At 43.6% G+C, this 14,152-nt stretch overlaps 1 protein-coding gene across 1 annotated transcript in view; it reads right to left on the bottom strand.

The window, feature by feature from the left end:
* Positions 1-5,674: 5,674 nt before the first annotated feature.
* The window catches only part of COLQ (collagen like tail subunit of asymmetric acetylcholinesterase), a 45,544-nt gene continuing 37,066 nt past the window's right edge, over positions 5,675-14,152 (bottom strand). Inside the window, exon 17 of the mRNA XM_056483401.1 lies at positions 5,675-13,524. Coding sequence (XP_056339376.1) covers positions 13,455-13,524 — 70 coding nt within the window. The 3' untranslated portion in view covers positions 5,675-13,454. The remainder of the gene's footprint in view (positions 13,525-14,152) is intronic.

The following is a 14,152-nucleotide window of genomic DNA, read 5'->3' as shown; positions in this document are numbered from 1 at the left end:
TAATTGTAGAGAACAAGCAACTCATTTTTGGCCTTCAAATTTGGAATTGGAGAGAAGGTCAGTGTTTTCAGTTTTATTTGTTTGGTTTGTTGATTAGTTAGGGTTGTTTTCTTTGTTGTGTTTTTTTTTTTTTTTAATGGCTGATATTTGTGAACAACTGACCTGCACACTGATAGAGATCCACCTGACTCTCAGATAACAGCACCCTGGCTCTGTATACTTCACATGAACTGCTTTGGTTTCTTAAGTTGTGCTAGTCTGAAGTTTTGCATCTCTTTCCTTTAAAACTGCTTTTGGCTGTTTCCTTCAATGTCTAGCAGTTGCATATTCTCAGGGATTTTACTTACCCAAGGTGAAATAAGAATAATCACAGCCTTTCCCTAGGGGGGAGTAAGGCTGCTTTTTGTGTAGTATAGTGTAGAACTCAGATACAGCTTATGAGGCAGGCAGTGTCCATACAGTGTGCATCCTTGCTGAGACATGGTAAATCCCAAAGCAATCTGATAGATTAGTACTATCAGTACTATAGATAGTACTATCTAGTACTGAATAATTGCAGTCAGCATATTTGAGTAGAGATCATGAACACATCTTTGTTATATGTCATTGGAGCAGAGCTCTCAGTTTCAGTCGAGTTCTGCTTAGCAATCAGACACTTTTATTTATTTTATTTATTTTGTGGCTTTTCGGGTTTTTTTTAAACAAGCTATATTCTGGATCCTTCTCTGCTATTTAAAGACACCATACTCAGTTCCATATTGAAGTTCTGTGACATTACAATTGTAGAACATGAACTGCATACTCAAATGCTTTAGTGTAAAACATAATGAGTCATTGGAATTGACACTGTTGTGCCGTGGATCTCCCTTTAACAGATGTATTTAAAGTTAAGGGCCCTGTACCTCCACTTACAAGCTTTTTGTAAAGTATCATCAGGATTTAAGATACAGCTGTTTGCTTTTAAAATCTTTCCTAGTTTGAGAAGTGTTGCTTGGTTGGTTGGGCACTAAGAAGTATGCCCAAAATCTGCCCCAGGTGTTTGCAGACTGCTTTGGCAAAGGGATGTGGGCCATGATAGAAAAAAGTGCTAGCTATGTCCATATGCTGGACCTTATAACCCTTTCTTTTCATTGTCACTTCAGCTTTTGTAAAAACTTTTAGGGAAGCTTAAGCTGCCTTTCAGACACCAGGGAAGATCATTAACACGTTCCTACCTGGCTGTCTTGACCTTTTTCCCTGCTTGATCCTTCTTTTCTATCCATTGTCATCTGCTTTGCCATCAAAGCTGTTGCTGTCAGAGCAAAGCAGATGTTTTGAAAGGCATGCAAATATAAACTTGGATTTTCAGAAATTAATTCTTTGGCAGGCTTTGTAAATTGGGACATTTCAGACTTGGGTGTTCTGCCTCACAGGAATGAAAGCACAAAGATTTTTTGGTTTTGTTTTATTTTGTTGTTTTTAGTTTTCTTATTTCTCTTCTCCTGCCTGCATAGCACAGATAACAAAACCAAAAAAAAGCAGTGTGGAAATAACTGAATTCATGTCTCATTGCTACCTTCTGTAGCCCCCCTGGTGAACAAACCCTGCAAACTTTTGCTTGCTCCAAGCCATATAAAACTTCCTTCATGCAGGAGGGGTGTCATAGTGCACTTACTGGCTCTGAGCAAACCCAGCTGATCCTGCTCACAGTTGACACAAGGATTTAAGCACTTGCTTTGAAGTTTTGCCACAGGCATATGCTTCACTTACACACACGTGCACCATCCCACTGGCATGCAGTTCTTCAAAATGCAGTCTTAGATTGACATTTTTAATATCCTTTTTTTGGTGTAAGATTTCTCTCCCACATACTGCAGATGTGCTAAAGCTGGATTTTTTAAATATGAAACTTCCTTGTTTTCATTTCCTTATTTCTGCTTAACACTAACTATGTCAACTTTCTTTTGCATTTCAGCATTCAAGGGGTCCAAAAAGTTATTGATTCCTTTATTTAAAGCCATGTTGAAAGTTTGAGATTTATGTCTACTTGAAACTACATGAGTAAATTGCATTCCAGAATACAGTAATTAACTGAAAACCAAGGCAGCTTGCTTTTATGGTTTCCTTTCCTATTTTCTTTTGTTCAAGCCAGTTTTGGGCATACATTTTTATTAATGTCAAGCTAAGCTTAATGTAAGCCTTACTTTGCATACTAAAATATATTCGTACTGAAATACACTTAAAGACAAAGAGAAGATATGTTGCCTCACACTATAAATCTACTGAATTCTAAGGGCTTGTTCATGCCCCCTAAATCACCTCTTTCAGTGTAAGCTTTGCACAAATTGTGCTGTCAGTTCAGTCTGAAATACTCTGAAGTTTCCAGTTTGCATCATTTCTCAAATCATATGGCGTCTGTCTCTTGGAGCATTGTTAAAACTTTGACAGACTTTTATATTATTTCATTATAATAAACTTATTTTAAATAAGCATGTTTTTAAATCTCGTTTTCTCCTTGCATGGATTTTGTTTCTTTTATTACAGTATAAGGCCTAAAGTGCTCTTCAGGCCTCCATTTGTTATGGGTACTGTGTGAACAGTCAGAAGCAGTATGTTTCTGGTTGACAGAAACTGTCTGTATGTATCTTTGTATGAAGAATGTTGACACACATGAAGCCTGTTTAGAGAATAAAAGCTGTGTCTGGCACATGGTTGTGGTCCTTGGCCAGTGTAAATATGTGAAGATTATAGTTACAAAGCCCATCTGGGCAGTGTGAGAGGAATTTGTATTTTCAAATTACATGTATTACTTGTTCTTGGATTTGAATCTCTCCCATAGAGATTTAAAAGACTTCAGAAACTCCTGTGTGGTCATCTCAAGATGTGGATAAGAGCTGGTGCTCCTTAATGTGGGTGGAACATATCCCTTTCCTCTCCCTTCTCTTCCTGCATCTGAAGACAGCAGAGCTGTGATACCCAGTCCTGTCTCTCCAGGAAGGGCTTCTGTTAAATGGCAACAACCTGGCAGAGAAGCATTTTCTCAGCTGCAGAAGAGCCCTTGCCTGTGCCTAACCAGCCCTGTGGCAGGGGCGGCATGGGGTGCATGTATCCCATAGCAGCAGCACTGCTCAGTCAGAGCTGCTGTCTCCCATGGGATACAGGAGATTCTGAACCCTTCTAATTGCAGTTGGCCTCAGAGCATCATCCTTGCAAAGGCCAGGAGTTGTATTTGCTTCAGCAAGGACTGAACATGATCCTCAGTCCCCTCTGCAAACTACCTCGTTCTAAACAGCCAAACACACACCAGCAGCACTGCACAGACAGGTTCTGGTAGAAAGTCCATGCACAAAAAGATACCTCCCAGGAAAGTGTCACCTCACTGCAACTTCAGCTGATTAGAAAAGCAAATCTGTTGCCATTACAGGATCCCAGATGAACTGCAGAAAGAGCCCCAGCTTTGACAGTTTGCCATGTTTGTTAGTAAAGGTCAGGGGATGTGATACTGGCTGCTAAATTCCTGTCCCTGCAGGAATCTAGATCCATGGTTCAAAATAAGAAATTGGTGTGCTGAGCATGTAGGGTTTGTAGGAACACACAGGTGCTGCTGTTAAAATGGCAAGGTCAAGGAGGACACATTGGATTCTGTAATAACCAAAATATCCTTAAATATTCTTTTTCTGTAGGGTTCATCTGTATGCATAAAAACCATGTTTTCTGATTTTTAGAGGGAAAGACTGTGCAAGCTCAGGGCACTGAAGCCATGAGCTGTGCACTGAGGCAGATTGCAACCTTCAGTAGACTGGTTTCCTTTTGGCCCAGCTGGAAACCCTGCCTACTCTGCAGGCAGCATGGGGCTGGCTTGCAGTTTTCCTGACCTCTAGGAAATAAAGAGCTATTGAAATGCACAATATGGGACCATAATTCAGAAAACCTGGAGTACAGGCATTAGACATCAGTTTAATACATTTATGCAAAGTTGTTCTCTGAAGTTTAGCCATGAGGAGAAAAGTTCTATTAGAGAACTGGTAGAGTAAGAATCAAGCACAAGTACGAGGACTGAGAAGAGGAATTGCAGGAGATGCTGCAGTACACCAGACATTTCCAGACCTTAGTCCAACCAAGTTAAGTGTCTGTCTGTCCATTTGAATGCTTTTGTCCAAGATGTCACCATGTGTTTTTTCCCAATATTTCAATACATTGACCCAAATATATTTCTTAATGAGCAGATATTTATTCCACTCTTCCTTTGTCTAACACAGGTTTTAGATTTGTTTCTTGTGTGTTGCCAAAAAAAAAAAAAAATCAGCCTTACAAAGCTTCTGGCTATCCCTGCCCTGCCCCTGTGAGGGGATGGTTCTCAGAGAAGCTGCACTGATGGCACTACAGGCTCCATCCCCAACTTTGAGGATTAGGGAAAAAGATTTTTCCAGCTTTTGTTGTGTTCTAGCATTCCCCTAGCCTTCACCTTTTACCAGCCTGTAATTCTTCACTGGTGTGCTGGCTTGCAAGGTCTGGTAAAATTTCTCTAGGGTCTTTCATTGTTTACCCATGACTCTAGGGATGTGTCACCATGAGTTCTGCCTGCAGCAGGAGGAGCTGAAATTGGTGATACTCGTATCTTTCCAGAGCTGTCAGCCAAGGAGCTTCACTAAGATGCTGCTTCCCCAGTGAGTAGTGGTGTGAACCAGCAGCATTTGGCTGCTTTCTCTGCCTGTACCTCACTGCTTTCAGCTAGATGCATTGGTGTATGGCTTATGCAAAGCTCTACATCAATGCCAAAGAGAGAACAGCTCACAGTTCTCCCAAAATCAAACCAATCTGAGACTTTGAAATGCATTTTGCACCAATTTGTTTGTACTAGGGCTCCTGCTCCAGCTATGGCTTTCTGCCAAAATAATTTCCAATCAGTTTAGCATCTGTTTCCAGTGTTGGTATTGCCAGCTCATCTGTAGTCTTCAGAGACCAGACGTGCCTCACATAGTTTCCTATAGGTCACGGTTTTCCGTTTGGTTTCTTGCATAGCAGCTGGTACCCAACCTCTTCTGCAAGTGGGAGGAACTGGGCAGAGCAGCCTCTGCTGTGCTGCCACCCCTCACCCACCTTGCTCTCCCAAATGTGACATGGGATCTGTGGCCTCAGGTGCTCCATGTAGCACACAAGGGAGCAGCAGCCAGCTTTCCCAAGCCAACCAAGCAGCTCTGCCCCACGAGCAGGACATGGCTGGCTGCAGCAGGGTGCTCTGGGTGTCTGATACCTGTGCCCCTCCGAGCCACGGGGGGCCTGGGAGAGGCTTTCTTGCCAAAACCCCCTCATCAAGAGCAAGAGCCCTGCTCTCCAGCACAGCTTCCTTCTGTGCCCCTGGCTGTGGTGTCAGGCACTGACAGTTCTGCCTCAGCAGACGTGCCAGCTGGGGAGAGGGACCTTCTTGCACATGCTTCTCTCCTTGTCAGGATGTACTGAACATCCCGGTCACTCAGTGAACCATGCCAGGACATTTCATTATTTATTTTCTTCAGTCCAGCTTACTAAATTCCCTTTCCTTCCCCACAAGTCTTTTCTCCACTTTCCATTTACAGTGCACCCTCAGTGTATAAATAGTCACTGTTACTTATCCCCAGTCACTCACACTTCACCTTGAGCAGGCTGCTCTCCCCTGGGCAGAATCTGGGGAAAACCTTGGGCTATTTCAAAACCCTTGGACATGCTTCTTGTCAGCCAGCCCAGAGGTTTCTTCATATAGCACTTTGTTTACTTATGTAAGTCTTGTGTGGAGAGTTCATATATCCAGACTAGCTCCTTCTGAAATATGACTCCCTCCTGTCCAAGCTCTTCCGCTTCGGATAAAGTAATTAAATATTAATTTACATTTTCTTAACCCTGTATCATCAGGAAATGTTCCCAGCCTATGAGTATATAGTTGTTATCTATGCAGGGAGAGGATTTATCTGTCCACATGAATATCTTTTATGTCTACTGATCATCTCAAATAAAGTTCTGCTTTCTGCTATATTGATGGAGATGCCTAAGAACACAAAAATCCAGGATATTCCTGCACCAATTGAACTTTTCAAAAACAGCTATTTGTTATCACCTTTTTGTTAGAACAGAGACAAAAAAAAAATCTGCTGAGGAAGTCTTGCCTTAAAGAAGTTTCTTATAAGCTTCAAAATTTGGTGGAACAAAGAGAGAGTCTGGAAAGCTCTGTTTATATCTCTAAATAAATAAAAGACATATGTAACCACATTGGTAAATTACAGCTGATGGGTGTGTGTTGAGCCACAGGTGCTGAGGGTGCCTGGGGAACTCCTTCCACTCCCAAATCCCCATGCAATTCTTCTGCCTTTTATTGTCACAACAGAAATGAAGGAGTCGTCACCCTTCACATACAGATGTGCTCACCAAGCAGACCACCCTGCTGGGAAATGTGGATGTAAGTGTTGCAAGCAAAGGGAGAAACTGGAACCACCAGGTATCACCCCCACAGTGCTGCAGAAACCCCCTGACCACCTTTTGGGGGGTTTGGCAGGAAGCTTTAGCTCTCTTTACCCTGCGGCTGGAGCCCCTTCATCCTCAGGACTGTAAAATACAGGGGCAGTACTGGTACAGAGAGCAGGGCATTCCCCTTGCAAATGGCCTGACAGATACTTGACTGCTGAATGCAGGAGGAATAAACACATTATTTGCATTGCCTTAGGGCTCGCTTCTTCCTTGCCAATACGCAGTACAAACTCCCTAATGCCAAGCTGTCCTATCGGCAGTTTAATCGTCCCTGTCCCATGGTTACTCCCTGACAAACCTACAGGACATAATTGCTCATCAAATAACGTGATAGTGTGGAGCAGAGGGCAAATATTTGGCGTCTTTAAGTCAGCATAACAGCTCAGGCTCAGGCAGCATGAGGCAGAGCTTGCTGACCCCAGGCAGCAACAGGTACAGCCCTCGGAGCTTTATTTAGAAGCTGTAATCCTGCAGCCTCTCACACCAGATATTGTCTTGCTCAGAAAGTCCTGGCACAGAGCAAGCCTCTCTGTCCTTCACTGGGCCCCCAAGACCAGTGAGATTGCCAGCTTTTCCCCACTGGTCCCATGCTTCTGCTTTGGGGCTGCTGCTGGGTTTGGAGCCAACCTCTGCTCAAATGGCAGCAGAACAGTAACTTGTCACTATGGCCACCACGTGGCTTATGATGGTTTATCTGAATGGACTGGGGCATCAAAGTTTAAACTCTCTAAGCATTTCATTGTATTTCACAACCAGTCCCCCTGTGGATCTTGGTCCATAATGTACACATTTCAACCAGCTAATTCTGTACAGTTTGGTTGCCTGAACTGCTGCTTCTCACCTCTCATCAGTCATCCTCCCCTGTAAATCTGCTAACAGCTCAAAACCTGAGCAGTCCTCGATGTTCTCTTCCTTGGCACATCCTGTCCTCAGAGCAGTAGTGTCAAGCAGGTAAAATGTCAAACCCAGCAGAAATGTGTAAAATAAATTTACACTGCTCTGAAGCATCAGGGCTGCCAAGCTCCTCTATATCCCCATTTGCCCATCAAATAATCTCTGAGAGGAAAGCATGGGAAGCACTAAATACCCTGCCCCAAATGTCTGACTGGCTCAGCACAGCCTCTCCCAACTCTTGCATGATGAGTTGATGAGTTTTACCGGGGTATGTGGTTAATCGAAATGAGCAAGGCAGGGAGCAAATTCTCTTCCAAACAAAATTAGTCTCTAAAGGTTTTCCCACAAAGGGTTCAGGGAACAGATGGGGTTCTTAAACAGTTCTCTCCTTGCTCCACCAAACTGGGCATGTTCTGATTAGGAAGGCAAAGGAAAGTAAGTGTTACATGCCTGCATTTTCACGGTGTAAGTCAGCACTCCATAGTGGCTCAGTGGGTGTCTCTTCCTCCCAGGAGGGTGACCGTGAATAACCATCCCTATTTACCCTACAAAGGACATTACCGACCCTGACCAGCAGGGTTCTGACTGCTCTTCAAGATGAATTCTGAAAGCTTCCTCCACACCTGGCACAAGGGTCAAAGACACCTTGCCACGGGCTTAAATTTAATGCTGATGTCAGTTTATTCACTCATTGAATGGTGACACTTTAGACCGGCTGAGAGAGGGTCATCAGTTGCCAGGTTTCTAAATATACTAAACATGCTGCTGTGTGAGTAGGTTAATGTTACCTCCTCTTCCTCCTGCCTGATTTATTGTGCCATTAACTCAGATTCCTGCTCTGTCGAACCTCTGTGTTTGGGTTTTCACAGACCAGGCAGGCAGGCTCCCACCTGCACCTGCAAAACAGCTCAGGGAGCGCTTTGTCCTTCCCTGTGTCCTGCAGGAGATCCCACCAGCAGCATTACCCCTGGGGGCAGCACCACAGACAGCTTTTCCTGAAGAACATGAGTTGCTCTGCTGCACATGTGGCACGCTGGCCAGAGTGGCTCCTGCTGCATGCAATGCCCTGCTGCATCACTTGGCTTTGCTATCAGTGGCTTTGAGGGGTTCAGCTCCATCATTCTCCTTCCCACTCCTTTCCAAAGAAAATCCTGAGCAGCACTCCATGCAGGAGGGCTACTTGTTCAGTGGTGTGTGGGAAGGCTGCAGTGAAATATGTCTGTTTAAACCCTCTTCTCTGTCACTGGAGATGATTATGCATCCTAACTGGACCCTCCCTCAGATGCTCGGGGAAACTGTCAGAGTGAATTAAAAGCTGTAAAAGGCCAGGGCTATAACTCAGTGCCTTTTAAGTGCCAAGATTTTGTCTGGGACAGAGGGAGGGAAGTAGCCACTAATGCAATTTCCATCAGGAGTACACTCCTCTAATATAATTTGGCCTGGCCATCCTTTCAAATGCAGCCTTCCCTGGCTGGGCTGGTTCAGGGCCATCCTCCTAAATGCCCCAGTAATTACTGATGCATTGAAAGCATGTGTCCAGGCTTTGCTCTGGCCTTTCCAGGAGTGATACCAGCTTTCTGCATAGAGCACATTGCTGTGCATGTAACTAATATGGACATATTAACATTGTGGGGGTTTTTCACTGACTGTGTTCATTAAAGACACAAATAGCTCATTTGCTTTGGCTTTGTTGCTTTTCTCTCTTTGGTTAAGGCCTGGCAGTGCTCTAATGGTCTACAAGGTGTATGGTCTCTTACCAGATAAATAAGCAACAGTTACTCTGATCCAAATTCCCATTCCAAATTTTGCATTCACCAGTTGTCTGTCCTTTTGCCTGTTCCTTATACTACCTGTAGCAGAGTTCAATAGCCCATTATTCTGTGCTTTCCTTGCAAGGGAATGGTTTCCAGGGAAGGAACCCTTGCTTTGCCATATCCATCTCCTTAGGCAAAAGCTATCAGAGAAGGAACTTGAAAGTGTTTTAGATAGTGCTCTCATTGCCTCACCCTTTGTGAATTAAAACATCATTTTTATAACAGCTCTTAAACATCTACTTGCAGCACTGTGTGTGATAGATTTAAATATCATCAAAGAACCACAGCACAGCACTGATTTCCTTCTCTTGGGTTTATCTTTGTCACCTGTTTAAAATACATCTCCTGCTTGTATGTGGCAGCCAAGTGTATTGAATTGCCCCCAAGTGCAGCTAATTGGGGACTTATTATTGTTATTTCTCATAAACAGCTGGTGCTCAAGGACAGTTCTTGGGGACTCACAGTTTAATGATAGCCACCAATCCCCTCTCTCCTTGTACAAATTTGTGGGGCTGAAGTGGGAAATGCATCCTACAATTTTTAGAAGGTAAGGGCCACGATCAAGGGGCTTTGCTGTGACATACGGCAGGGCTGTCACAAGCAGGAGATGCTAGAAAAGGAATGGTGTGAGAGACTGAAAGAGAAGCTGATGAAACACAGCAGAGCAGCAAGGGCATTGCAGGGTTTTCAAGAGGCTACAAAGGGTATGAGCTTTGGTGTCTTTAGAAGTAGTAAGAAGAAAGGAAGAAGGAGATGAGGTGCATGGCTAGATTTGTGGGCAAGGATAGCCTTGACAGCTATGATTTTGAACAATTTGAAGGGAAGGGAGAAATGGCATAAGGATTTGTGTGCTGGAGAGGTGAGTGTCACAGAAACTGAGTTTTTAGAGAGGACAGACAGAAAATAGACTCACTTATTCTCTGTCTGTCAATACACTTCCTTTTCCCCTGGGGACAGGCAGGGTTCCCCTCTCTGGAACTCCCTGTTATACACAAAAGCATTGGGACAACAGACTCACAGATTCCTACTGCAAGGCAGGAGTCTCTCCTCAAAGCCTGGGTGCCAGTTTCCAGGAGTGTCCAAATCCTGGGTGCCAACATCACCATTCCCATTATCCATCAGCACCCGAGGCTGTTTCTTTCTGTTTCACAGCTCTCATCTCAGCCTCTTACACAGAGTCACAAAGCAGCCAGTAAATACATTATCAGGTAGCAGGAGGAGGCAATCCTCCAAACCACAGCCTTATTAAAACCAAATACATTACATATTCCAATTAGAAATGGGTGTAAGTGGAGCTGTTCTGGCCATGGCATGTTGCAGGGGTCAGTCTGGGGATGAGGCAGCAGCAAGCCCAGGAGCAGGGATGTACAGTCACACTCCCAGGCTGTGCACACATCCCTGAGCCCACACAGAACCAGATCCCACACCAGGCAGGGAGAGGCAGCAGGCATGGGAAAAGAGGTGTTTTCTCCCTCCCCAGCATCTTAAACTAGGAAATTATATTTAAAAACCAAGCTGTTAAATCTAAAATTAAATAAGTGAAACTAAGGACGTAGGGGAACTAAGGTAGCATGTTTTATTGACATGAGCTGTTAATATAGGCTGCAGGTAATTACATATATCTCATCATACATTAAGTGCAAGCTGGATTTTTTGTGTACATTAATACAGTGCATGGCACAATGCTTTGTACTTGCCTAGAGTTGCATACTAATCATTAGAAAACTCTCCCACAAGCATATGCTGCTACAAAAGTCCAATGAACTGAAATATTCCAATTAACTTTTGAACCAGTCTCGGCACAATGTGCTGACTTCCCAAACTCAGAGAAGGAGGGAAGACAATTTGCAGCAGACCAGGCATCACCTAGCTGAAAGTGACCTAATTAATGATAAATCAGGTATGTCAGAAATGAGGGAAAAGGATTTCTTTTGCAGCATCTTAAATCACATATACTTTACACATTCCCAGGTGTCTTTCTCATGCTCTGTCTTCTGGGGGGTACAAGACAGTAATGGTAGTATGAAACTTTTTTTTTGTTTCCTTATATTTTACATTGCTTTGTCCATTTAAAATCCATGCTTTGCAGGTGTTCCCAGACTGGTCAGACTGACAGGCCCCTTTCTGAACATGTAGTTTCACCTGGGTGATCACATCTCCTGTTTATGTATTCTGTGATCCATGCACGTAGCTTTGTTATCCCAATGTCTTTGGAGGTAGGAGCTTTTAATGAAAAACAATCCAACTGAAAACTGAAGGTGAAAGGCCACTGGAATTACCAAGTTTCTCAGAGACTGCAGCCTTTTGGGGGGTTGAGATGAGCTCTTTGAGAAGGTGAGTAGTTCAGATCTCCAAGCCCAGGATGGTAACACCAGCAGATGCTGCCAGAGGTTCAGCAGGAGGGATGTCCAGCAGGATGAGCTGCTGGGAGCAGATCTGTCCTCAAGAGCCCCCCAACAGCCCAAGACCTGCTCCTTGTGGTGTGATGCTGCTGGAACCTGCTGCTCACACAAACACAGGAAATTAAAAATGCAGCTGTGCTAGTAACCACATTTCCAGAGTTTGTGTTCTTGTCCCAGTGGCTCCTGGACCTTTTATTAAGACCTCAGTTAAGGAAAAAAAAAAAAAATAAAAATTATCAGTTGAACTGGGCTACAAATGCTGGTGACTTGGCTTCATAGCAACATAAATAGCCCAGGTAAGTGATAGCCATGAAGACTACATGAATTTTCTTTCTATTTTTGTTGCTAATTGATGATTTCCAATATCACTTTATACATGCATAGTTTAAGTCTTCTAGACAGGTGGTAAAAGTTGCATGTGTTTCTTGATTGCTTTAATGCATTACCATTATAACAACTCCACCTTTATATAACCTCTGCAGAAGTGCCAATGTCAGTGCAGCCCTTGCAGTGCTGTCACTGGCACAGATAACTCACACATTTCACACAGTCCTGTACAGCACTTACCACAAAGCAGGAGAGAGTGGCTTGTATGAAAATAATGCCTAGTTTTAAGGCTTTTAGTCCTGAATTCTGCACATTCTTGGCTTCATTTTCTATTATAGACTCTTATAATATGCTTTCCATGTGAAATTTGCTCTTTACTACTTGCTAATAAATAAGTGTATAATAACCCTGACTCCAACAAGAGCTGATATTTTGAGAGAACATCCCAAAAATCAAAACCCATGTGCATTGCACAGCCTGACAGAGCATCCAGGAACACATTACTATGTGAGCACACACACTGGGGTATACAGGGTGGTGGAAACAGCCAGAGGGAGAGGCAGCACAGGGGATAACTGGGAATTGAATGACCATGGTGGGGTGGACAAGGGGCTGCAAATGCAAAGACCTTCCAGTGTGGACACCAGTGAGAAGACAACGTGTCCGTGGCCATGGTTTCAGTCAGGGAAACGATGCTGTCCCAGCCCCTTGGGGTCAGGCAGAGCCCAGCCAGCTCAGCACAGAGGTGGAAAACGCAGAAACATGTTCCTTCTTTATCTTCCCTCCTTGTCTGATTTTCTCCTGGAAGAGAACTTCTCGGCTATTTCACAGTTTATTCGTCCAGTTTGTCCTTTGTGGTGTGTTTTGCAGGCCTGCTGTGACTGCTTGTAGTGCACAGACACGCACAGACAGCACCTTTGCCTGAAGGTGATGTTAACCAGCTTATCTGGCCGGTTTGCTGATTCTGAAAGAACTTCAGCTCCTTTGACCAACGAAGGAGCTTTGGTAACCTTGCAGTTGCTGAAGTCATCTCTTGTGGATGCAACACTTGCTAAGTTCACATTGTAATAAAAGAGAGTCCCTCTAAACACCGCATCCAAGACATGCTTAGTGTTTATGCAGAGAAGGGTTAAAGACAAAACCCCTGAAGAGATTATATTTGGGTTTAACAGTGCTAAGTCGAGGTAATGGCTACACCACATTCCTGATAATGAAACAGTTTCCAGTAGTTTAATGTTGCTTTTGTGATGGAGAGCAAGTTGCCATCCACATCCACAGCATGGAAGTCACACTGGCACACACCGTTTGACATTTATTTCTCAATTAAGACAGGATGCAGTGGTCCTATTTGTCCCTATCTGAAAAATTCATATTAAAAAAAAAAAAAAAAAAATCTCAAAATGGCCATCAGCAGCACGATGTGTCTTTGTTTGTTTTCCCAGAGGTGGGTGGGGTGTTTTTCTGTCCCAGTCCTTCTCGATAGGTGATAGTGTAGCACCTAGCACCCGCTCCACGTGGGATGCTACCACCTCCGCGCCCCTCATGTGAAGTACCGACACTGTGTGGAGTCAATGTAGCAGTAAGAAGTGCATCGCAATTTTCCGTAAGACCTAGAAACAAGGATAATATCTCAGTTTTCAAAGCATGGGATATTCATTTAAGCGGTTCCTGGGTGTAACTCTCCGTAGGAGTGAAAAACCTCAGATTATGAATATGCAGCAACATATGGGAAACAAAATAGGAGGGCAATTTTCATCAGCGCTCGACTGTGTTCTCCTCTGTCAGCAAAACAGGACTCCAGGACAAACTATGAGTGAAGACTTAACTCCCAGTAATGTCAATTAAAAAAAATAAAATCCCTATTGGCATCAGGGCTAGAGCACTTCATGGGGGTGGATGTAAAAGGTCCTGGCACTCACCCACGGGAGCTGTGCAGTGAAATATCTGAGGCTCTAAGTTAAGTGTTTTTCCAGTAATTCCCAATAGCTTCAGCAGGGCTGTGCCTGTCCTTTAACTTATTTTTCATGTACTTGAAATAATGAGTGACACATTCCCACATTTGAAATATTTTTTTTTTAAAGCAAATTGAAGAGTCCTTGCAAAACAAGGAAAAACAGAGATTTTGTCTTTTTACTGACTTAAACTGGGCAGTGGCTCTACCTACTGGAGACCTGACCAGAATTGCTAATAAGAATTTAAATGGGTTTTAATTGCTATGAATGTCTAAGTGAATATCTA

Source organism: Oenanthe melanoleuca, chromosome 2 (assembly GCF_029582105.1).
Source record: "Oenanthe melanoleuca isolate GR-GAL-2019-014 chromosome 2, OMel1.0, whole genome shotgun sequence".
Lineage (NCBI taxonomy): Eukaryota > Metazoa > Chordata > Aves > Passeriformes > Muscicapidae > Oenanthe > Oenanthe melanoleuca.
The sequence above is the reverse complement of the archived record's forward strand: the minus strand, read 5'-3'. Positions and strand labels throughout refer to the sequence as shown.